Here is a 23,813-nt window from a genome sequence, read left to right on the forward strand (position 1 = left end):
CTTGTGTAGTTGTAAGAGGATCAGCTTCAGTGATCCTCTCAGTTGGTCGTTGATCCTCACTGGCGGCCACTGCACTCCTCATCTTCAAGGCTCTCGTCTCCTTTGCAAAACTTCTTGAACCAGCACTGCGCTGTATGTTCATGAGCAGTTGCTGGGCCAAATGCGTTGTTGATGTTGCAAATTGTCTCTGCTGGTTTATGATGAATAAAAAAATCACTTGAATTTGCTTTCTAACACTATTTCTACAATCTAAAATAAATATAAACAGCAAGTAATAAGTCATTAGCAAAAAAAACATAAAGTGAGAAGTGCACATTAAAATGATGTATAACATAACCACGTTTATTTAAGAATGTATTCCAATATCAAATGGCAGAGTTCAGCAGTGAAAACCTGCAATTACTTTTGAACCAACCTAATAACATTTTGATTATGTACACTAACAAAGAATTCCACAATTCAAATGACAGTAAATAAAAACTGTTCTTCGGCAGGAAAATAATTTTGGCAGCATGGTTAGTTCCTCTTACTGCTTTTACCGAAAGTTAATGTGAATGTTAGTTTATGTGATCTGAATGGTGTTTCGTAGATGGTGGAGGATACCAGCGTATGGCAGGGTGAAGAGTGGTGGTGGGGATGGGCTTGGAATTGCATCTGCACGGGTAGGTCATACATGGGTAGTTCAAAAGGAGTTGTGTGTACATTTTTGACACCAGAGAACAAAGATCTTTAAACTTTAAAGATGCTTGACTTTAATGCATTATCTATAGGTTAAGGATCTTTCTTAAAAAGGAAGGAAAATATTGTAATTAATTCTATTCCTTAAGTTCAGACTCTTCTTTTTTTAAACGGAAAGATACTGGAAACTGAATGGATAGCCATTCATTCTCAACCCACCACCGTGGAAGCATTTATACAAAGATTAATTGTTAGGTTCTTTCTCACCTATATGGAGAGAGCAGGTTCATTGTCTTGAATAACCTACTAGAAGAGTTTCCAAGCTGTAATATCTACTCTGCTTGTGCTTTACAAGAGCCTGGACAAGTCACTTCTTTCATTTTTCTTATAAGAGGAAATTTCGTCTTATAAGAGAGGAAAATTCAAACATCTTGTTAGGATTCCTGGGCTGGCATGCAATTTGAGTGGGGCTGGTAAATTTGTCTTTATCAGTGGAACTGAGTTTACAAGTAGAAATCACAAAACAGAAGTAAAGATGAAGTTGGACTTCTATAAATATAGTTTTAACTGTCCTGGTTTTAAGGCTATCAGGATTTTGATTTTCTGTTATAAACGTGTGTTTCTATCTTTCAAAATAACCAACATGGAAACTACCTATCTTCAAGTGATTCTGAGATGGATTTGGTGAGATTATTCTAGATTAAAACATGCCAGTGATGTTTGGCTTCTGCTTTGTTGTAATCAGGTCTAAGTTTATTTGTTTGTTTTTTTGAATCAGATATGTAGTTTGTCTTCTGCAAGTTTATGAATTTAAACTGGCTGTTTGGCTAAGGTATTGATATACAAATAGCCTTTAAAAGTGATTTTGGAGCTGTAATGCCCTGCTTATTTCAAGTGACAGAAATCTGACTAGCTCCTTGAAGTTCGTCAGAGTGTTGTTTTGGAGGAGGCTTTAGTTTTTAAAAAAATATAGATTGAAAAGAAGATGCATCTGACTAGTTTGTATTTCTTTTTATTCTGCTATGCAAAAATGTTCTGAAATGTCATAAAATATCTGCTCAGTGTGATCAAAGACTTGTTTAAAAGGTCCTTTTTCTTGTTTCCTTTTGCTCCCTGTCTCTGTCATAACATGCCTCACCTACCACATTCTGATTAATATAACCAGGCAGGAGTGAGTAATTAATAGAATTGCCGTAACACTGTGACAAACAAAGACTCTTGATATAAGGACTCCTACCCTCTGTGAGTAAAACATTGTAAAGGACTAGAAAGTGTTCTTAGGGCTCAGGAGTCAGGGAGGCGAGAGAGTGAAGGAGCGGGAGAGAGAGTGACTATGTGTGCATGAGATACTGAGCGCTGAGAGAGGTGTGTTAACCATGGTCTTCACTTACTGTTTTAGCAGGATGTCCTGTGCTCTGTTTTTTCTACAGTTATTTAGATATGAAGATTCTAGAATATGAAATAGTATCTCTCTCCTAGAACATGCTATGCTATGCTATGCTAAGTCACTTCAGTCGTGTCCGACTCTGTGCGACCCCATAGACGGCAGCCCACCAGGCCCCCCGTCCCTGGGATTCTCCAGGCAAGAACACTGGAGTGGGTTGCCATTTCCTTCTCCAGTGCATGAAAGTGAAAAGTGAAAGTGAAGTCACTCAGTTGTGTCTGACTCTTAGCGACCCCATGGATTGCAGCCTAACAGGCTCCTCCGTCCATGGGATTTTCTAGGCAAGAGTACTGGAGTGGGGTGCCATTGCGATGTGCGCAAAAGATCATAGGTTGTAAATGGAAATTATCTTATATCACCCTAACCATTGTTAAAATAGGAGGCACCCTAGGAATAAAAAACATGATTATATGGTGTATATTACATCCCAGTGAATGTAAAAGTTGAATTCTTCATTCATTAATTGATGTTCAAGAATTTGATGCCCTAGTTTCATAACCATTTTTATCATCTATATCTTCGTACTTATTCAACATACTAATTCGTACAAAGGAAACTTGGTATGTTTTGGAAATAGATAAAATGCTAAATTTAAAGAAGTATGGTTGTCTACTTTTCCATGGCCATTTTATTACTGCAAATATATATTATAAATGAAAATTTTGAACTTACTTTGATTTGGAAGACAAAATTAAAGTCTTTTCTGGCATCTAAATATTTTTAAAGATGTCTTTAAGGGTTTTTATATCTTTCTGATTTTTCCAGAGTGCTTGGTATAAATGAATGGCAGAAGACAGGGTTCCAGTATGATGTCATCAGCTGCTTAAATTTGCTGGACCGCTGTGATCAGCCTCTGACTTTGTTAAAAGATATCAGAAGTGTCTTGGAGCCAACCAGAGGCAGGGTCATCCTTGCTCTGGTCTTGCCTTTTCATCCCTATGTGGAGAACGGTAAGTGTGGACACCCACTTAATAGGCCTATTATCCAGCATTGGTGTTTGTGATTCTGTGCAATCACAATTAGACGTGATCTGGTATTTCTTAGAATACCCTGATATTTAACAAAGTACAGTTAACCCGTGTAACATATCGCCTCAGGTAACGTTTGTCTTCATGTGGATTTTATAGTGCATTCTTTGTACTCTCTTTGCAGTGGTAATAATACTGAGCTGGATTTGCCTGCTCAAGATTAAAAGCCTAAAATGCTTTTAAATGGAGCCTTCATCACTAAGTTAATAGCCTTTTGAGCTGAGTCAAGCAGTAAATGATGCCTTTTAGTCTACCTGAATATACTTGTTGAATGTCATAGCTATCTTGTATTTTACATCTCTTGTCCCTAAAATGATAAATGCTATTGTTATCCATTTTCCCTTTTGAAGACCATTTGTGTCCCAACACGTATCATTTCTTTGACGTTTGGTTTTTCAGTCGCATGGTCTTACTCTTTAACAATATTGAATGAAGAATATCTCAGAAGAAATGGTTAGATTTTATACGGCCTCATATTTACTATGACTTTTGGCCATAGTCACATTAATTCACACTTGGCTTTAGCTTATGTGATTTGCATTTAGATCATGTTCAAAGTTTTGACTTTAAGCCTTGTTTGCATTTTTGTAAGTTATTGTACAATAATTAAAATGTATTTATTATGTAAGTAACACATGTTAATATTTGAAAATCTTTTCTTCTTTTACTGCCTTGTTCAACTTTGGGTTCAAAAAACTCTTTAAGAACTTGTTGGCATTCTTGAGAAGTCCAGTAATATTTTGCTAGCATCATAGTTATCAAATACCTGTAAAAATCTTCATCCTAAGGAATAATGCTCAAGTTTGCTTATAACCGTGGATTTGTGTTGCCACTCACTTGCTCCTTTGTTTCTTCTTGTTCTTATTTTTTTGCCCCATCAGGTCTTAGTCCCTTCTAATTCAGTGCTTGTCTTTAACGTTTACCAAATGTTTGTGGATCTGTTGTTGATAGTGGGGAAAATGGAGAATTCTTTAGACATAGGAAGGTAGGAACAGAATAGATAGAATAGATGTGTTTCACCCCGCCCCCGCCCCCATCTAGCATGTCCATTTTTACATTCCTTTGTTGAGCCATTTTGTCACGGCAAAGAAAAAACTGCTTGAACGTGTACAGAGTGCCACACCACGCCTATGTTTGTGGGGTAGGGAAAAGCCTGGTTAATGTCATCCTGATAGTTCAGTGGCCTGACCTGTTTCAGTGCTGTTCCCTCTGTGAGTATGCCACGGCTCCATCTCGCTGCACTGCCGTCACTAGTCATCAGCTGGCAGGTCTGGCTTCCTGTGTCCTGCTGGGCAGCCACACGATGGAACTTTAATGCTATTTCCTGGCATAGCAGGAGGTGGGCTCAAGCAGGGGAAGAAACGTCAGTCTAAACATGAAATCTATTTCCTTGTGTTTCTGACACTAAAAATTGAGAGGAAGTTAAACTGGACAAGAAGGCAGACTCTAGTAAAGGACTGAAAACAGACTCCTTGCTTGTGGATGCGCCGAATTGCCTGTTGAATTCAAGGGGTCTGGCGTGTGACATAGAGCAAACCTGAGATGCAGAGCCTTGTTGCTGTGGGTGACCTTTAGTGACCTATAAGTTTTGTAGACTGCTTGTGGTACTCTGTTATTGCTTCCTTTTCTCTGAGTTAGATCCTAATGATTTCCGTGTGACCCCATGTGAAGACTCATGAGGTACAAAGTGATCTTGCTGTGTGAGTTCATGAATACAGGACTGGTTTAAGGATATCTGAGTGTATTTTGCATTCTTGACTCAGTTTATTTTAACAAAAGCAATTGTAGATGAAGTAATTACTGGTGTAGTTTTTTTGATTGGTCTTAAAGTTGAACAACAGCAATTTTATTGCTTAGATTAATTTAGGGGAAAAATGCAAGATACATCTTTCTAATTTCGGTTTGTTTGGTGTACTGACCCAGTTCTGGTTAGGGGTTACTTCTCAATAGAATTGTTTCAAACATCAGAAAGGGGGAAAGTATGTAATCAAGAAAAGGAAACTTATATTGCAAAACTGAAAATTGAGTAATGTTTAATTTTTTAAAATTGTGATTTTTATGAAAAGGTAATTCATGGTAAAAAAAAAAAAAAAAAAAAAAGTGTTAAGCAGCTTCCTAGAGAGTATATAATGAATTTTCTCATCCACTCCAGTTTCACAATCTTGTTCAGGTTTCTTGACTATTTTTCTAAAGATAGTCTATGCAACTATGCTTGGACATGAAAAAAATTGATTCTATAATCCAAGCCCATGATAAATAGTTTTGTTGCCCTTTTTCACATAAGTATATATCTAGGAAATTACGTGTAAGTGTCTGTGTCCTTGTCTGCGTGTAAGCGTTGGTGTGCTGGAGCTGGTTTTACGGGCTCAGGAGAGCTGATTGTTGCATTGGCAGGAATTTAGTGAGCTGGTTGTTAAACTTGGCCATTATTGAAGTTGACTTCTATGCGAGTACTTACACCATGGAAACGGGCAAACTCTACAAATAGACTCTCCCTTCTTCTAGCTCATTGGTAAACATTTACCAGTACACCGCTGGGCATTGGTAACTTTGCTTGATGAGGCCTCTGTTGATGTACTTACAGATACTGGCAGTTTGCTTTGTAAAGACAAGTGAAATGAATGTTCTTAGGGAGGTCTTGCGCACATGTGTAAGTAGGTATAGGGATGTTATCTGTTTCAAGAAACAGAAGGAGCAACTGAAAAATAAGAGTTTATTTTAGAAGAGTGATTCCAAGGTTGGTTAATTCAGTGATGAAAGCACCCATTGAAGTTCAGAACTTGCTTTCATTTCTTCATCTTCCGTGTGTTGACATCCCCCGCAGTTACAAAATGGCTGAAGCAGCGCCAAGCATCGTGTGTAGGCATGACCAAGCCTTGGAAAGAAAGAAGCATTTTCTCCCAAAGGTTTTTTTTTTTTTTTTAAGTGAGGGAAACCTTTTCCAGAAATCTCTCTGGTACATCACACTTTAGGTCCCATTAGTCCCTGGGCCAGGAAGAACCCTTGGAGTAGGAAATGGCAACCCACTCCAGTATTCTTTCTTGGAAAATTCCACGGACAGAGGAGCCCGGCAGACTATATAGTCCACGGGGTCTCAAAGAATTGGACACGACTGTGTGATTGAGCATGCTCTTGGGCACTGAACTTGCAGTGAAGGTGGAAGGGATACTTCTGTTCCACAGAATATCATTTAAAAAGCGTTTACTGAGTGATGCTGGAGATAAGTGAGCGAAAAACATGCAAGTATTTTTGTCTTCATGGAGCTTAGTTCTAATGAGGAAGACAGATGGTAAACAAATAGCATGTTGTTGGTGATAAGTGTTACGAAGAAAAATAAACAATAAAGGTAAGAAAGGGGCTTCTTGGGATTGGGAGTTGGGTTTAGGTGCTGTAATTTTAAAGAGGATGCTCAGGGAAAGACCTCACTGAGAGGGTGATGTAGGGAAAAGGCTGAAGGAAATAATGTTTAAGGTTGTCTGGATGATACATTTCTAGGAGTGGAACTCCTTGTTAAAGAGTTAGTTTTCCAAATAGCTACTCTGTGATCCTAATACCATTTATTTAATAATAATCTTTCCCTAATGCTTTGAAATGCCACCTTTATCATGTATATTCTGTGTTAAGTCACTTCAGTTGTGTCCAACTCTTTGCGACCTATGGATGGTAGCCCACGATGCTCCTCTGTCCGTGGGATTCTTCAGGCAGGAATACTGGCGTGGGTTGCTGTGCCCTCCTCCAGGGGATCTTCCTGACCCAGGGATCGAACCCATATCTCTCACATCTGCTGCATTGGCAGGCCTCTTATGTCTGCTCTATTGGCAGGTAGGTGCTTTACCGCAGTGCCACCTGGGAAGCCCTTTGATCATGAAGTCCTATGTTGGTCTCTATTCTCTTAAAATTTATACTTCTATATGTGTGCCAATATCAAACTATTTTAATTACTGTAACTGCATCATGCATGTTAATATCACAGTACTAGTCTTTCCTAATCAGTTCCTCTTAGATTTTTCTTGGCTTATTTATTTAGCAGATCAACTTTAGCACTAGCTTGCCTAGTTCCCCTATATTATATTTATAGGTTAATTTACGGAGTATCAGGTCTTCTAGCTGATAATAGTATGTCTTTTAATTTGTTCAGTTATGTTCTTTCATAACAAAATTTTCTTCATAGAGATCCTACACAAGCTTTGTTAGATTTATTCTAATGGTGTGTGTGATGTTATAAATAGGATTTTTCTTCATTGTTTAAACTATAAAAACCTCCTGGCTTTGTATAATTGACAAGTGTTTTGTCCTTAAGGTGTTCAGCATGATGATTTGGTATACACATACATTGTGAAATGATGACTGCAGTCAGTTAGCACACTCATTACCTCACAGAGTTACCTTTGTGTGTGTGTCTGAAGAATGCTTAAGATGTATTCTTGTAGCAAATTTGAAGTGTACAGTTTAGCATTATTAACTCTAGCCACCAGGTTGTACACTAGGTCCTCTGAATTTGTTCCTCTTACACCTGAAAGCTTGTATCCTTTGACCAACATCTGAGTTCCCCCACCCACCAGCTCCTGACAGCCACCATTCTGTTCTCTGGTTCTACAAGTTTGACTTGTTTCAGTTCCAAGTATAAGTGAGATCCTGTAGTATTTCTTTTTCTGTACCTAGTTTATTTCACGTAGCATAATGTCCTGTGGTTTTATCCATGTTGTCTCAAATGGCCCTCCAGATATTCTGCGTAACACAAGAAAAGCAGCTTTTTGTGTGTGTTTGTGTTTGTACCAGTTTTGTAACTGTTTACCTTATGGGATTATTTTAGTGTTTCCAGTAGTTTCCTCCATTGATTCTCTTGGGGTTTTTAAAAAGACAGTTATAACATCTGCAAATGGTTTTGCTACTTCTTATTTTTAGCCTTTTTTTTTTTGGTCCGAGTGAATTTGTAGTTACTTCCAGAAAATGTTTTAAAAAATGGTGGAAACCTTTGGTTTTTACTTTAATGAAAAATATGATTCTGCCTTTGGGCCTGAGATGGATGTTTGGCTAGAGATAGAATATTTTTCAAAAATCCTGTTTTATTAAGAGTTTAAAAAAGTCAGGGGTCAGTGTTGAATTCTGTCACCTTTGTTTTCAGCCTCTGTGGTGACAGGGTTTTTTCTCTGTTGTCTTATTAAATCAGTGGTACTTTTCTAATACATATTCACTCACATATCTCTGTGCTTATGTAGGATACTCTTCTTTGTATCACTAGATTGTATTTATAATAACTAACTAAAAATATTAACATTAATATTACTCATAAATGATGGTCTGATCTAATCTTCCATTTGGAAGATGTTATCTTTCTCATGTTCTGCTGATTTTGTAAAAAATAATTTCTGAATTCCTTCTAATGCTCTGGAACAGTTTAAATAGCATTGTGGTTACTGTTTTTGAAGATTTGGTAGAATTCTCTGAAACCAGCTAAATAAACCTGTACATTCTGTAACCCTTGGCAACTTTCTCACTTTCTTCCAGGGTGATTGTTTGGGTTAAACTAGACATGTTCAGTCTTAAAGTTCCCCAGTCTTAATAGAAATAAGCAAGACTCTGGCAAGACTGCTTTGGGGAAAGAGTATGGGCTTTTGAGGGCTAACCTGTTTTGAAATATGCTGCTAAGTCACTTCAGTCGTGTCCGACTCTGTGTGACCCCATAGACGGCAGCCCACCAGGCTCCCTCGTCCCTGGGATTCTCCAGGCAAGAACACTGGAGTGGATTGCCATTTCCTTCAGTGATTGAAAGTGAAAAGTGAAAGTGAATTCGCTCAGTCGTGTCCTACTCTTAGTGACCCCATGGACTGCAGCCTTTGAGGCTCCTCCATACATGGGATTTTCCAGGCAAGAGTACTGGAGTGGGGTGCCATTGCCTTCTCCGTTTGAAATATGGGTCGGCCCTTATTGCCTGAGCTTCTCATGAAGCTTAGTGTTTTATCTGTAAAAATGGGGCTGATTTTACCTTGAGGTTTGTTGTGAAGATGAAATAATACAGTGTATAGGATAGTGCCCAACCATGTCTGTCTCTATTGGTGTTTGATACATGTTAGATTTGTTTCATTCCGTCCTGTTCTGTTCCTTTATTTTTATTTGTGGCTTCTTAGATAAGATTTGTTCACAGTCCTTCACTTTGAAGTATTTGTCAATATTTTTGCATTTTAGCTTGGTCTCAAATTCTGTGCCTTAAGCATCAGTTTATGTGACTCGACTCCATAGACACTGAACTAGATGCCTATTAGCCCAGGCTTTCAAACTCTCTTAGCTCTAATATAGTAGAGAGAAAGGTATGACTTACTCTGAAACTTTCATTAACACCTGTTGGTATGTGGTGTCACTGCTCTGGACTAGAGGGGAGAGTGTGTAGACACTAGAACCATGTCTGTTCTTTTTCATCTCCAAGCTGTTTTCAGTTTATTCTCTCTTGATTGTCTTGGAAAGTGTAAATTTCAACAGAAAGCTGTAGCTTGCTTAGTCCTTTTCAGTGGAAATTCTGGATGCTCAGGAAAATTAATGTTAGGGATTCAATGAGTGGTCCTTATGACAAGGCGTGAGGGTCAATGGCTAAGGAGTGAAGTGTGCTTCGTATCTCAGTTGAAGGGCTGAAAAAATATTTTTCTGTAGAAACGTTGTTCAGTTGCATTCATGTAAGGGTATTTAAAAGACTTTTACGTACCAGGCAGTGCTAAGCAGTAGAAGTAAACAGAAATGAGAAAAGTGCTTCTAGTTTTAAGATACTTAGAGACTAGTTCAGAAGATGTAAACAGACAGTGGCAGGATAATCTGAAAAGAAACATGAAGTTCCATGAGTTTAGAGAAGGAAAGTTCCATTAACTGCTGGAGGAGTTAGGGAGGTTTTTGTGTGGGTGACATTTGACGTGTGTTTGCATCTATGGCGTGTTTTACTGTATGCACACGCAACAGCAGTAAGATGGGAGCAAGGTGGGGTTCCCAGGTGGGGTTCCCAGTTCAGTGAGACCCAAGGATGGCGTGCAAAAGAAGCCTTTGGTTGTATAACAGTATAGCGGTCAGTCAGTATTGTTGGCTAGTTGGATGAATAAAAGAATGAATAATATATATATTTCAGGCACTCATATATGACCTCAAGGAATATAACTACTTGGGAAAATATGTTCCAAAATTTAGCTTAAAAATTAGTCTCTTAAACACAGTCCTTGCTTATATTGGGAAAAGTGTATTCTGAATCAAATACAAGTTTGTCTTAGGGATTTTGTTTCCTCATTAGTTACATGAAGAATGATATATTTTCATCCCTGAAAGGACCAAAGGTAATGACTTTCAGAAATCAAAAGGAAATGATCAGATCCCTTCTATTCACCTGGATGGTGGTAGCACTTAACCTTTTCTGCCATCTGGTTTAGAAGTTCATTTATTTCAGTCAGGCCAGTGGTCTCACAGTTGAGGGAGTATGCAAGACTGTTTATGTTGGGGTACAGGAGGGAAATGTTAACATTTTTATTTATATTGCTTTGAATGCCCATTGTTTAATTTCTGTTTTTGTGTATACACATATACACACGTACATGTATATGCATAAACTACACAAAGCATATGTGTACTCACATGTGTTTTCACATACATTTACACACAAAATGAGGTTATGTGCCCCGCCAACCCAGATGGAAAGGTTAGAGGTCCCTGATTTAAGCCATCAGTACAAAATGCTTTTAAAGAGATCTTAAAATATTTGAAAATTTAATCTGGGGTTTAAAAATAAGAATCGATCTCATTTTATACCAGTTTAAGAGGAACACTTTAAATAAACATAATAGGTTGTAATTCAGGTTTAATAGCAGATATATACTTGCAGGTACTTTAAACAGATTTTTTTGTTACACAGAAGTAACTTTCAGAGAGCGATTCTCTAACATGTTTTCTTAGTGAGATGGTAGTAAGTACCATAAGCCTCCTTGCTACACACTGCCCTTTGTCCTGCATTTCCCTCCTTAGTTGGTTAAAAATCACACTGCAACGCGTAATACAAAACTATACTCTGTATGATCCCAACTATGTATAAAGTGTAGGTTTGTATAAATGTGTGTGTGTACATAGGTATATTTTTGTGTGTATGTGTGTGTGTAATACAATGACTTACTAAAAGAGAAAAAAATATATGGCAAAGGCTTGCTCAGTTCCAGTGCTTTGCCAAAGCCTTCCCTGGTGCTGTTATTTGGCGCAAGACTGACACCTAGAGTCCATTGTAGCTTATTTATTCTGAGGTTTTCTCTGGCTGAACCTTCTGCTTTGGATTTTTTGTTAAAATAACTAAAATGTTATCATAACTAAAATGTTGCTGTGTTCTATTGTGCCCTCACTTTTTGTTGGTAGCAGGATGTAAGTTGTTTTGCATACCCTGGCAGGAAAATGTGTACTGTGCCACTGGCCCATTGCAACACTAGAGGAAATAATACTTGCTGCAAAATACTGTTCAAGATAATTTTTCTCTAACTCAGATTTTGATACATTCCTTCCTCTCTCCGTTCCTCTTTCCCTGCCAACTTGGTCTAGTTGGCCCACCACATCTAGAAACCATAAAGACAGTTCTTCCAGGCAAGACTGAGGCACTTGGTGTGACTTCAGATCATCTTCAGGGTATCAGTCATCGTGTGGTTATGTCGAATGGAGCAAATACAGAAGGACATATGCTTTAATTGGAAGCTTTTGAAGATGCTTGACTACTTAGAATTCTCCTACCTAGCAAATTAGGAAAGTATTTTTCAGTTGCATTTTGTTGGGTTTTAGTATTTTGGTAATTTCCATTAGTAATAGTCTCCTTATATTCTCTGGCATCCTTCTTGTAGCTAGTTGACTTTTCCATTTACCTTAAATTGTTTTCTAAAAAAACCTGATGGGTGTATATCTACTAATACTTTCATAATGTCTGGAGTGGGATTTTCAGTGACTTCATTGAAAGTCAGAAGACTTCTATGGTCTTTCATAGTTAGAAAGCGCTGCTCTGTTTTCATAAGTGTTGTCTTTTTCCTGCAATAGTAAAATAACAAGACACATTTTAAGTTTTGTAACCAATAACACCACACTAAGAGCGACATATTAATTACAGTGCCGTCTTGCATTCTCCAGTAACCATAAAGGTCCAGTTTCCACTTTGCCTTTATTTGGAGTAAGATGTGGGAACTAAAGAATAACTTTCTTGTTTACATGCCATTGTCAAAGCCCTGACTGAGGGCTTTAAAATTCCTACTTCCAGGCTTGTCTTCTAGCCATTTAATTTGGCCTCTCTGCTGAAAGGTGCCTGTGTCAATAAAAGAAGAGTGTGAACATGCATTTGTAATTATTCAGAGTGGCATCTTAGGTATTTATAATTAAATCACTTCTTTTTGTACTTCTATATACATTGAAGGATGAAGTGACTATTTAGATGATACTATTTCCTGGATGAAAATCCTTTTTAGAAATCAGATTTAAAAAAACCACATCTCGTATCAGAATTCTGTTTCATTTGCCCTCATGGCTGCTGTTTAAGAAAATATCTCTGCTAGTGTATAAGTTCTTTATTTTGTATATATTTTAATTTAAATCTGAAAAGTCTGATCAGGTATCGTGGAAACTGTCTGCTCTACTAGCTGTAAAACAATGTCTTGTTTGAAAAAACCTGTTTTTATAGGACTTTAAGACTGTGTAAGGACTATCAGAATGTATTATAGTCAATATATACATTCTTCCTATCACTAAACATCAAAGGCTGAAGAAATACTCATCTTTTATTCTTATTATCTGTCTTTTCTAATGTGAGCAAGTAAGTTTTCTGTATAATGTGATCCACAGATGTTTGCAACATTTGCTTAATGGTTACTACTGATGCAAGATACAGTCCAAAGAAGCTTTCAACCCACAAAAGCATCCTTGTCTGTATTGAAAACATTACCTGTATCCAGTGTGTTTCAGAAAGATTTCATGTCACTAAGATGCCAACCTGGTGTCTATTTGATATTGCATCAGATGTCCTTTGTTACGTATTTATCAAAACAAATGCATTTTATGAAAGTCCTCTTTCAGACTCTTTTTAAAGAAAAACTTGATTATTGACAGCTTGCTGGCAGCCAAGTTTTTTTAGTTAAACATGCTTTATATCTTTTTAGTTAAGCATGCTTTTTCGCCTTACATCTTTTTGATATTTTACACTTACAGTTTGTTGGCTTGTTTGTTGTCTCTTGCTATATAGCTCTTGAGCAATTTCCTGAAAAATACGCCGAGCACTCTTTTTCTATAAATACAAATAAGAAAAAAAAATGTTGTCTTATGATGAAAAGCAATGATTATTGCACGTTATCTGAGCCTTTTCTTTCTTTATTGGCCACCAGTCTTAGAAACTACCCCACCCAACACATCTGTACCTACAGTTAACTCTTGTATTTTGAGTATATTAAGTAGAATTTATGATTGAGACCTGTCAATTTGCCATATATTCTACCACTTGAGAATATAATTTTTATCAACAATAGGAAACAGTACGAAAGTTGTTCTGTGATGATGTTCTGTTTCTTAAATTATTTTCAATGTAAAATAGTTAATAACCACAATTCTGAAGATGTTTTACCAGCATTGGTGTGTACCTTTTGTGATTCTTCTGTTTCTTTCTTTCTTTGAGTGTTAGATTTTGCCTGTCAGGAAGAAAAGGAAAGTCTTACAAGACATGTTATGTACTCAGAACAATCATGGCAGATATCTCATACCATAATAAGGTTAAACGAACTTAATATTTAAGTAATATGCAGTAAGAGTAATTTTCATGTCACTTCTGAGGTGTTTTTATTAATAGCTCAAGCTGATATTGATAATAGGATTTATGGTAATCTTAATATAACGCATACATATCCCCTCTTATAGCATGTGAACAATGAGAAGTATAGTCTTTCTCAAAAACTTTAGGCCTCTTAAAGATATTTTAAGGCAGTGTCTAATCTCTCTCTCTCTTTTTTAAATATTTATTTAGCTGTTCCGGGTCTTAATTGCATCATGCAGGACTTTTAGAAGTATCATGTGGGATCTAGTTCCCTGATCAGGGATTGAATCTGGGCACCCTGCATTGGGAACATGGAGTCCTAGCCACTGTACCACCGGGGAAGTCCCTCCAGTCTCTTTCGTTAACCTTTTTCACTCTTAAAGATTGTTCTTAGGCCTTTCATACCTTCCCCACCAGTGGAAAAGTAGCGTGTGTCTGATGGTTATAAAGAAGGATCTCTTAATCCCATAGAAAACCATATAAATTGTGTACTCTGGTTAATAATTTTCAGTGATGAAAACTTTTTGCTTTTTTCTGCAGACCTCTTCTGCAGTAGGTATTTCCTGCAGATGCAAAGGGATATGTTAATTAGGTGAGCTATTTCTGAGGCTCCCAACATGTGGAAAGATGGAAATTATTTCCTTAGGATAATTTTCAAGGCCATAGGGACATCTAATGCAAGATGTTTGACTTACTTTGGTGAGGACGATGAGGATCACGAGCACACTGGTGATGTAGATAGAGAACAGGACTAAGAGGGCTATCAGGGCGGACTGCAGTTCCTTGCTGAGAACCTTCATCTCTTTGTTAATTATAGACAGAGAAAGAGACAGTCACTATTGAAACATATTATTGCAAATATATGTATAAAGTGTAATTGAAACTAAATGTTAAGGGGGACACATGAGCTTATGCTATTTGGCTATTCATATAAAAATTTATTCAGGGGCTCTTGATTTAGAAGGCGCTCAAGTATATGATCAGAGAAGGCAATGGCACCCCACTCCAGTGCTCTTGCCTGGAAAATCCCATGGGCGGAGGAACCTGGTAGGCTTCAGTCCATGGGGTCACTAAGAGTCGGACACGACTGAGCGACTTCATTTTCACTTTTCACTTTCATGCATTGGAGAAGGAAATGGCAACCCACTCCAGTGTTCTTGCCTGGAGAATCCCAGGGACGGGGGAGCCTGGTGGGCTGCCGTCTATGGGGTCACACAGAGTCGGACATGACTGAAGTGACCTAGCAGCAGCAGCAACAACAAGTATATGATAGTTAAAGCCAGTTCATTAGTTCTTTAAGTGTATTATGCCCAAAATGTTACTCATTTTTAAAACTTAAAATTTTAATAAATTCAATTATTTGTCATATGCTAAGAATCACTTTTTATGTAAATTGTTGCTTAAAGTGAGATAAACATTTCAAGACAGGTTGTTCAAGGGCGTTTTAAGTTTCTTTTAGTAGATACAAGTGTCACCAAGAGTCTGTGGAGTTAAAATTCTTTCCCACATATGTTTATGACCTTGAACTGTACACATAGGTAAGCAGGCCATACACTAAGATTATGGTGCTCACTGAACGCTTGTATGTTCAGTGGTGTTGTGTGTCTCTTCTTTCTAATAAAGCTGGAAGTAGAATTATTGAATCCATTTGTACATTCTGAATTTCTCCCTCGCTGCAGTAAGTGTCCTGTTCTCTAGGTAGTGATGAAGTAACACACCACATCTTCAAGTACACAATTATTTGAAGTACAGAATCCAATTAAATTTGTAATTGTTATCTGAATAACTTGTGCTTTTCAACTAAATAAGCCCGTAGATGCTTATCCTGTGAACTCAGTTTATACAACATACATTTTTCTTGTGAAACTTAACAAATCAACCATATCTGTAAAACTTAAAAAAGTTTCAAGTGTGAAATTAGAGGCTCTGTTAAAAAGGTAGGAAATTGCTGTTTCTGTCTTAATCGTATTTTCATTCCTACTCTTAAGAAGGGTGTTTCATCACATGAACTTGCAGGTTTGAGACCTCCTTCTTTACAAACCATTTTTCTTCTGGCTGTTGTTTTTTATAGAAGACACATGCATGCAGTGAGAGATACAAATTGCCACGGCTGTTGTGTGTTTGTGTTAATATCTGTTGTTTAGTCGTGTCCGACCCTTTCAGGTCCCATAGACTGCAGTGCACCTGGCTTCCCTGTCCTTCACCATCTCCCGGAGTTTGCTCAAACTCAAGTCCATTGAGTCCGGGATGCCATCCACCCATCTCATCCTCTGTTGCCCCCTTCTCCTCCTGCCTTCAATCTTTCCCAGCATCAGGGTCATTTCCAGAGAGTCGGCTCTTCACATCAGGTGGCCAAAGTATTGGAGCTTCTGCATCACTCCTTCCAATGAATATTCAGAGTTGATTTCCTTAGCTGACATTAATTATTTGATATAAACCAGGCACCATTAAAAGTGCTTTATGTGCATTAACTCATTTATAATTTACCCCTACAAGTGAGCGTAAACTAACATTAAATGATGGTGAAATAGCAAAAGTTCATTAGAACACCAAAGTAAGAATTGTAATATAGGACAATCTGGGCTCCTCGAAGTCCTGTGTTAAAACCAAAAGCCTGATCAATTTGAGTTTATGTTTTAATGATCTCAGAGCTCATCGTACTAGTTTCTTTAAAGGGGAGAGGTCTGAGAAAAGCATGGAGTTACTGTTCTTCTCTTCCTTTCTCCAGAATCATGTGAAGCTTTTCCTCACAATTTCATAATTTATAGGTCTTAGCTAGGCTCAGTGTCCTCACCTGCATGAGGAGATTGTCATGGATTTTAGTAAATCTAAGGAAACCACACCGACCCTTTTTCTGTTCATTATCTATGCACAAGGGGGTAAGGTCAGGGGTCCCCCAGTGGCTTTACCTAAAATTTGTGTTTATTCTTCATAATGCATATTTTTTTAATGGGTTCAATTTATTGATTGCTTCTGCTTCTTCAGTGTTTTGTTCTAGATGGTGCAATACCAGGCGAGATCCTAACAGGGCTCTCCGTTAAACGTCATATTTCAATGTGTGTAACATGGAGAAAGGAGGACGTAGCTGGTCAGCCTTTGCCAGTGAAGTCTGGACATAGAGAGGATAGCACCTGACATAACCCTGACTGTGTCCGCGGAGGCCGAGAGATGGGATTGGAGTAGTTCATCAGTCCAAACTGCATGTTGGCTAGTGTGAGGGTCACACTGTTCACTGGCTGAGCTATTAAGTTATCAGATGTATCTCCTAATCTCTGCATAGAAGTAAGTGATGCATTTAAGGGACCAAGCAGGACACACTGTACGGGAATAAAGCTTTGACTGACCTCTTACCACAAGCACAGTCCCTCTTCCCGTTTGCTTAGCTCTTGGTTGCTTTGAGTTGGGAAAGGCTATTCCACAGACGTAGATTGCACTGTCATTGAAAGTCAGCCTGTTCACAGTGAGGGAAACCTGGTTTTGTGCCGGATTCTCAAGTGTGTATTTGTCTGTCTTACTTGTGCATCCATTCAAGCACAGGTTCTTAGACTCATGAGTCCCGTAGCGAAACCACAGGCATTTTGGTTGCTCTGCGGGGCACCCCACTGTGGAGAAGGAGCAGGGCAAGGTTACGACCTTTTGCATGTAGTCCACTTGAAGTTCAGGTGGTTGAGACACTGAGACGGTGCAGTCATCCGCGACCCCTGTAGGAGGAAGCAGAGGAGCTTGATCAGTGGGCGTCTCACCTCCCTTTGTCCTGTGCTCCTGTTTTATCGACATTTTTGAAGAATCCACTGAAAACCATGGCTTTCTTGTTTTTACCTCACTCTCAGCACAGACAAGACTCTAAAAGTAGACACTGGTGCCAATATTTTATGATAACTATAAATGGAGTATAACCTTTAAAATTGTGAATCACTATTATAAAGTTACGGTACACCCTTAACTTTTTTTTAACTTGTACATTAACTTTGCTGCTGCTGCTGATAAGTCGCTTCAGTCATGTCCGACTCTTTGTGACCCCATAGATGGTAGCTACTTCAATCCAAAAAATTAAGACTTAAAAAAAAGGTAGACGCTGGTGTTCCTTACTTTTCTTGACCCTCTGAGTTTCCTGACCTCAGGCTGCTGGAGCACAGTGATGTCTGGTACTTAAAGGGCAGCCCTGGGGGTGGGGTGGGGATCTCCTTTGCTGGAGGTGACAGCAGATCTGAGTTAGAAGGTCGGGGTCCACGTGTACACTCGTGGTGTACTTAGGAGCTGTCAGTTGATCTCCCTGTGCACATCAATTGCTCTATAGGAGCTTGTTTCCTTATCTGAACCCCTGGACTCATAGGAGTATTGCATTCAGTGTAGCAATAGGTATCAAAGCACATGAGCAGCAGGGATTTTTTTTTCCTGCCTCTTAAGGTTGTGATTGCTAGGAATTCATGACAGTTTACAGTTGTTCTTCAGGGAGTCTAGTTGTCCCAAAGGGAAACATTGTAAAAGGCAGTATGTACATCTGGGAAATTGCAGCCCTGGCTCAGCCAGCCTTTCGTTGCTGAGCAGAGGCCTGATGAGCTGGCCATGCCACTGCCCAGCAGGTTAGTTTCTTTCCTGGCTCGTGTGTGCTGCTTTGTAGCCTCTTGTAGCTTTAATTTACTTGAGCAGTATTGTGATTAGGAGTAGACATTTGAGTTTGGATCCTAGGTCTTGCTAGTTCTTAGCTTTCTGGTCTGTTTCCTCATTAGCAAAAGGGGGATAGTGTTGAGTATCATGAGGTTAGCAGGAAGTTTCATGGAGGCCATCAGTGCACAAGGAGTATTTACTTACCTGGGTCTAAGTAAGTATTTAATGAAAGGAGCTATTTCTGCTGCCATGGCCACTCCTGTCTCCACAGGATCATATGCCCATTTTAGATATAGCTCTAAATAGAGCTCTAAAGAGAGAGAGCTCAGCTGATAAAGAATCCACCTGCAATGCAAGAGACCCCAGTTCAATTCCTGGGTCGGGAAAATCCGCTGAAGAAGGGATAGGCTACCCACTCCAGAATTCTTGCGCTTCCCTGGTGGCTCAGCTGGTAAAGAATCCATCCGCAATGCAGGAGACCTGGGTATGATCCCTGGGTTGGGAAGGTCCCCTGGAGAAGGGAAAGGCTACCGACTCCAGTATTCTGGCCTGGAGAATTCCATGGACTGTATAGTCCATGGGGTCGCAAAGAGTCGGACATGACCAAGCGACTTTCACTTCACAACGTCATGTCAGCAGGGCCGAGACTAGACGCCCCATCCAGTGCTCTCCCCGCCGCCACATCATGCTGCTTCCCTGTCATGGGGGTGGGTCCCTATGTGGCCTTCTATCTAATCCCAGGTTCGTGAAGCTGGAAAGCTGCTCCGTTATTTATTACTGGGAAGACCTGCCCTGAGCCATTTTGGGGGCAAGGGAGGCTGTATGTGAAATACTGTTGGTTGAGGCAAAGTGGAATTTGTGCGTGTTTTCACTCTGACTTTGTGTGGTTACGTGTTTCTACATGGGCTTATTTGTCTGACTTTTCCCTTTGCTGTTGTACACAAAATTAAAAAATAATCCAAGTTGTCTGATACAAGTTTCATATGGGCTTTTTGTCACTTAACATTTTTCTTATAGGTCCTGACCCAGAGCAGAAGAATTAAAACTAGAATCATGGTATTTGTGACCCAGATCTCTTCTCACCATGTTGTAATTTTTGTTATTTGTGCAATTGGAGATGAGCTGGGAGCTTTTTAGCAACCTGGTAAAGGTAAACCAGATGAGCGGGTAAAGTCAAGTCACTGGAGAAGACCAGGCTTCCTGCGTCTTCAGCCAAGGGGCTTAGCCTCTCTCCTAAGGCTGGTGGAAACGGCTTTATAAGGTATAATAATCGTTAAAGTGTGGGAACTTGAAGTGGGCCTGCCAGAGTCGTGAGGTTAATCAGCAAGGTCCCAGTGTCAACTCCTCCATGAGGTAGTTTTTAAAAGGGAAGCTACCTTTTAACATTTTTCTTGGAGAACTAGTGTTCCAGGGTAAAATAAATACTTGCAACTTAGAAGTTTCATATCTCTGCTCGTGACCACCTCAGAAGGGAGAAAACCGGGTCCAGTGGTTTCCTGTGAGAGCCCAGGCTGTGAGGAGACGGCTGCTCCCCCCGCAGCCCCGCGCCATGAATGAGGCGGCAGCTTAGTGCAAAAGGGAAGTTTGGATACTGTGTCAGCCTGCAGCCCACTCTGAAGAGCTGCACTTTAAGAGCTCTCATATCCTGTAGGGGTTCTTTTAAACACAGTACCCTCTGGAAAGGTTGAAAGTTTATCTTCTTAGTGGAGGGAATAAAAAAAGATTACTGTTTTTGAAAACCAAGCTACAAAATACATAGAAAAGTAATTTCCGAACTTTCTAAAAAACGCCTTTATGGAAAATTTCGAACGTACGCAGTAGTTGACCAGCACAGTAGCTTCTCCGCCATCACCTGACTTCAGCCCAGTCTCGTTTCAGCTCTTCTCCCTACTTGTGCCTTTATCTCGTGTTATTTTAGGGCAAATTCCAGATAATTTGTCTGCACATCTTTCAGTATATGTCTTTGAAAGATAATTCTTTTGAAAAATAATACTAATTAGACTACTCTATAAAAGTAATATATATACACTTATTAGGAAATAAATAGACTTATTACTGAAAGTAGAAGCAAAAACATCACCCATAGTCCTTTCACCGCTCTGCCCCCACCAAATCACTGTTAACATTTAAAAATATTTCTTTACAGATGAGAAAAAAATAAGAGCTTTTGTTCCCTTTCCTGGCCTATGACCCAAACTTTGTGAGCAAATCTGAGATTATGAGATTTTTTAGAACAATGATGAAATTATTAGAACTGTGATACAGGAAACTCTCTCATAGAGAAAAAACAGGCAAAAGTATCCATGTATTTGTGATATGGTTATTTTTCAAGGAAGGAGCCATTGCAGTTTTTTAAAATGACAGGTACTTCAATTTATAGAAATTCGGCTTTTTCTGAAAGACTGTTCTTTAAAAATATTTAAGTATTTAATTCAGAGTCAGTTTGCCTGTATGGGAACTGAATTGTTAATGATTAATGTGATTTTATGAATATTTTCAAGCCTTTGTTTGGTGAGGTACTCTTCTCTAAAGCAGCATGATAGCAAAGGAAGTTTTCAATGTTAATATTAATTTTTTTTCTCAGCTGTTTTTTTATTACCTATTTCTCTGAGAAAAAAGGAAATTTGTCACTTTAGACAGTTTCCATAATGTTATACATTTAAAAATCTGTAGGGGCTTAAAATATAAATGAATTTTTAGATGAAAAGTAGCAATTGATTTAAATAAAATGGAGGGAAAATAAAAGAACCTTACCGACATAAAACAGAATCAGATTGAATTCCAGACTGAGAATGATCTTTCCTCTGTTCACGGTCTCCATTTCTGTGTGTATGTATGAGGTGTGGGGAGTGTATTTGAAGAGAGTTTTGGCTTTTTTTTTTTTTTTCTAAGTAAGGAAGAAACAAAGAGAGGAACTCTTATTGAGGAAGCATAATTGGGAACTTTTTGAAATTGTGTAAAGATTGTTTGTAATCCAGTTTCACCATTTAAAGTTGAGATTTTAGCCTAGAGCACATTTCTAAATGTTCATATGGTCACATTTTTCTTGGGTTTTACAAATCCTCAAAGATGTTAGATGTTTTGGGTGAGATTTTGATTTACCTTGGTGCATATTCCTAGAAAGTATTGTTTGACAGATAACTCATACTTAAATTTTCTAGAGCAGTTCAGTCTCTGCTCTTGGGCATCTAATTTGTTCTTGGTGCTGGGCTGATAACTGCTGGAAATCAAGGAGAAGCAGGAGGAAATATCTTCATGTAGTGTGCTAAGTCACTTCAGTCGTGTCCGACTCTCTGCGACCCTGTGCACTGTAGCCCACCAGGCTCCTCTGCCCATGGGATTCTCCAGGCAAGAGTACTGGAGTGGGTTGTCACGCCCTCCTCCAGGGGATCTTCCCAACCCAGGGACTGAACTCACATGTCTTCCATTTTCTGCACTGGCAGATGGGTTCTTTACCACTAGCGCCACCTGGGAAGTCCATCTTCATGTAGAGACAAGAGAAAAATCAGTGAACAATGAATAAATAAGTTGGGTGCCATTAACTAATTGTACCCCAGTTTTGTTTAGTCACTAAGTCATGTCCAACTCTTTGCGACCCCATGGACTATAACCTGCCAGGCGCCTCTGTCCCTGGAATTTCCCAGGCAAGAATACAGGAGTGGGTTACCATTTCCTTCTCTGGGGGATCTTCCCAACCCAGGGTTCGAATCTGCATCTCCTGCATTGGCAGATTCTTTACCACTAAGTCACCTGGGAAGCCCTTGTGCCCAGTTTTGTGTGACCACTTTTATTGTGAAATAAATGTGTGGAATCTTTGTCATCCAGAACCCCATCCTAGTCCCTCGGGGGCTTCATCAGTCAGGTTATTTGTAAACAGCAGAAAGTGACTTGGGCTGGCTTAATAAGCAAAAGGGAGTTTATTGAAAGGATTTGAGGGTAGCACAGTGAGTCCCTGGGAGGACTGGAGAATCATGTGTTGCGGTCTACATACAAGACGCATGCCCCGAAGTCTGCTGTAAAGCTGATCCGAAGAGCACTGCCAACCGGCAAGCACTGCTGCCTTGGCGTGGCCCACAGCCTGTCAGTGGTACTGCTCCGTGCTGCCCGAGCTGCCTGGACTCACACCACTGCTCCGCCTTCCCAGAGAAGGAGCCTCACGTCCCCACCTCTGGGCCACTTGCTCCTCATTCCAGGTCTCAGGGGAGTGTTTCTGACTTGAGGTCATGAACCAGTGCCTGAGCTGCGAGAAAGAGGAGGGGGAAGCTGCTTCCCCAGGCTTTGCCTTCCACGGGGAAGAGGGGTGCTCGCTGCCGGAAAGAATGAAACCCTCTCCACTGTACTGTGTGTATGCTTGGCACCTGTTGATTATATATTTTGTCATTTACAGAAAGTTATTCTCAATCTGTATTTAGTAATACTTTTAGCATTACTGTGTATTTTTTTTTTTACATCATAGTTGCGTCTGAAAGCACCCCCCAGATTTTATATATACCACTGTGTGTGTTTGTGTGTGTGTGTCTGTAGTCAGTGCTTGGTATGTATGTGAACTGAAGACTTTTTCTAGCCCCCTAGTACCTGGGCATCTGACGCTCATGGGTTTGGAAATGACTAATGTTAACACAGACTTGAGTCACTGTTCCAGGAAATGCTAGGTTGATTCATCCATTCTAGTATGTTATCCTCTCTCTGGTTCTGGAGGTTAACTTGTGTGAAATTCTTCTGCAAAGTTAGAGAGTGGATTGACCTCCCTTGAAAAGCACACCAAATGATCTCTTTTTAGAAATTAAAACCCTCCGTTAACCTATTTTTACTTTCAGCCTGATAAACCCCTCTAGTTAATATGTGGCATGATTTTACTACACTAGTGGCGTTTTCTTACGTTTATCCAAAGCACTCTTTCAAACTTTGTTACACTCTGCCTCAATATTTAATAAGCAGTTTTCCAAACCTATTAACCATTACACACCAGTCAGTCTAAGGGAGGGTGATATCAAGAAACTGTCAGAGCAAGTAGTAGTGTGGGCTTTGGGTCTGGTTTAATGAGGGATTACACTTCTGTCCCAGTGTTCATTAACCTTGCAAGCTGGGGCACGTTCTTCAGTCTTCCTGTCTCTACTTCCTCTTTGTCCTACCGCTGGGTCACCCGGGAAATCATTCATCAAAGCACCCAGTGCTTGGCACACACCAAGTCCTTAGCAGATATTGTTCTTCCCCTCTTCTCTCTTTTGAGTAATCTGTTTGTTCAAGAATTTAACTTCATGTTTTTGTT

General features: G+C 39.3%; 2 protein-coding genes across 4 annotated transcripts in view; one reads left to right on the forward strand and one right to left on the reverse strand.

The window, feature by feature from the left end:
* Positions 1-23,813, forward strand: part of METTL9 (methyltransferase 9, His-X-His N1(pi)-histidine) — a 50,047-nt gene that overhangs the window by 23,974 nt on the left and 2,260 nt on the right. For all 3 annotated transcript variants that reach the window (XM_061401405.1, XM_061401403.1, XM_061401404.1), the window contains exon 4: positions 2,888-3,072. In XM_061401405.1, coding sequence (XP_061257389.1) covers positions 2,888-3,072 — 185 coding nt within the window. The remainder of the gene's footprint in view (positions 1-2,887; positions 3,073-23,813) is intronic.
* On the reverse strand, positions 11,464-23,802 carry IGSF6 (immunoglobulin superfamily member 6). The gene is made up of 6 exons (XM_061401406.1): positions 21,299-23,802; positions 17,281-17,637; positions 14,632-14,738; positions 13,767-13,814; positions 13,340-13,417; positions 11,464-12,174 (listed from the first exon to the last, which is right to left on the reverse strand). Exons 1-6 carry the CDS (start codon positions 21,363-21,365, stop codon positions 12,118-12,120), a joined length of 714 nt encoding a protein of 237 aa, XP_061257390.1. The 5' UTR covers positions 21,366-23,802; the 3' UTR covers positions 11,464-12,117.

This window comes from Bos javanicus, chromosome 25 (genome assembly GCF_032452875.1).
Source record: "Bos javanicus breed banteng chromosome 25, ARS-OSU_banteng_1.0, whole genome shotgun sequence".
In the NCBI taxonomy this organism is placed as follows: Eukaryota; Metazoa; Chordata; class Mammalia; order Artiodactyla; family Bovidae; genus Bos; species Bos javanicus.

Excerpts from the sequence above, each read along its gene's own strand:
- IGSF6 (XM_061401406.1), bottom strand. The coding sequence starts at position 21,365 with ATGGAGACCGTGAACAGAGGAAAGATCATTCTCAGTCTGGAATTCAAT. Across the intron at positions 14,739-17,280 it reads GACTGTGCTTGTGGTAAGAG|AGATGAAGGTTCTCAGCAAG; the intron begins GTCAGTCAAAGC and ends TAATTAACAAAG. Across the intron at positions 13,418-13,766 it reads AAACAGAAGAATCACAAAAG|AAAAAGAGTGCTCGGCGTAT; the intron begins GTACACACCAAT and ends TTGTATTTATAG.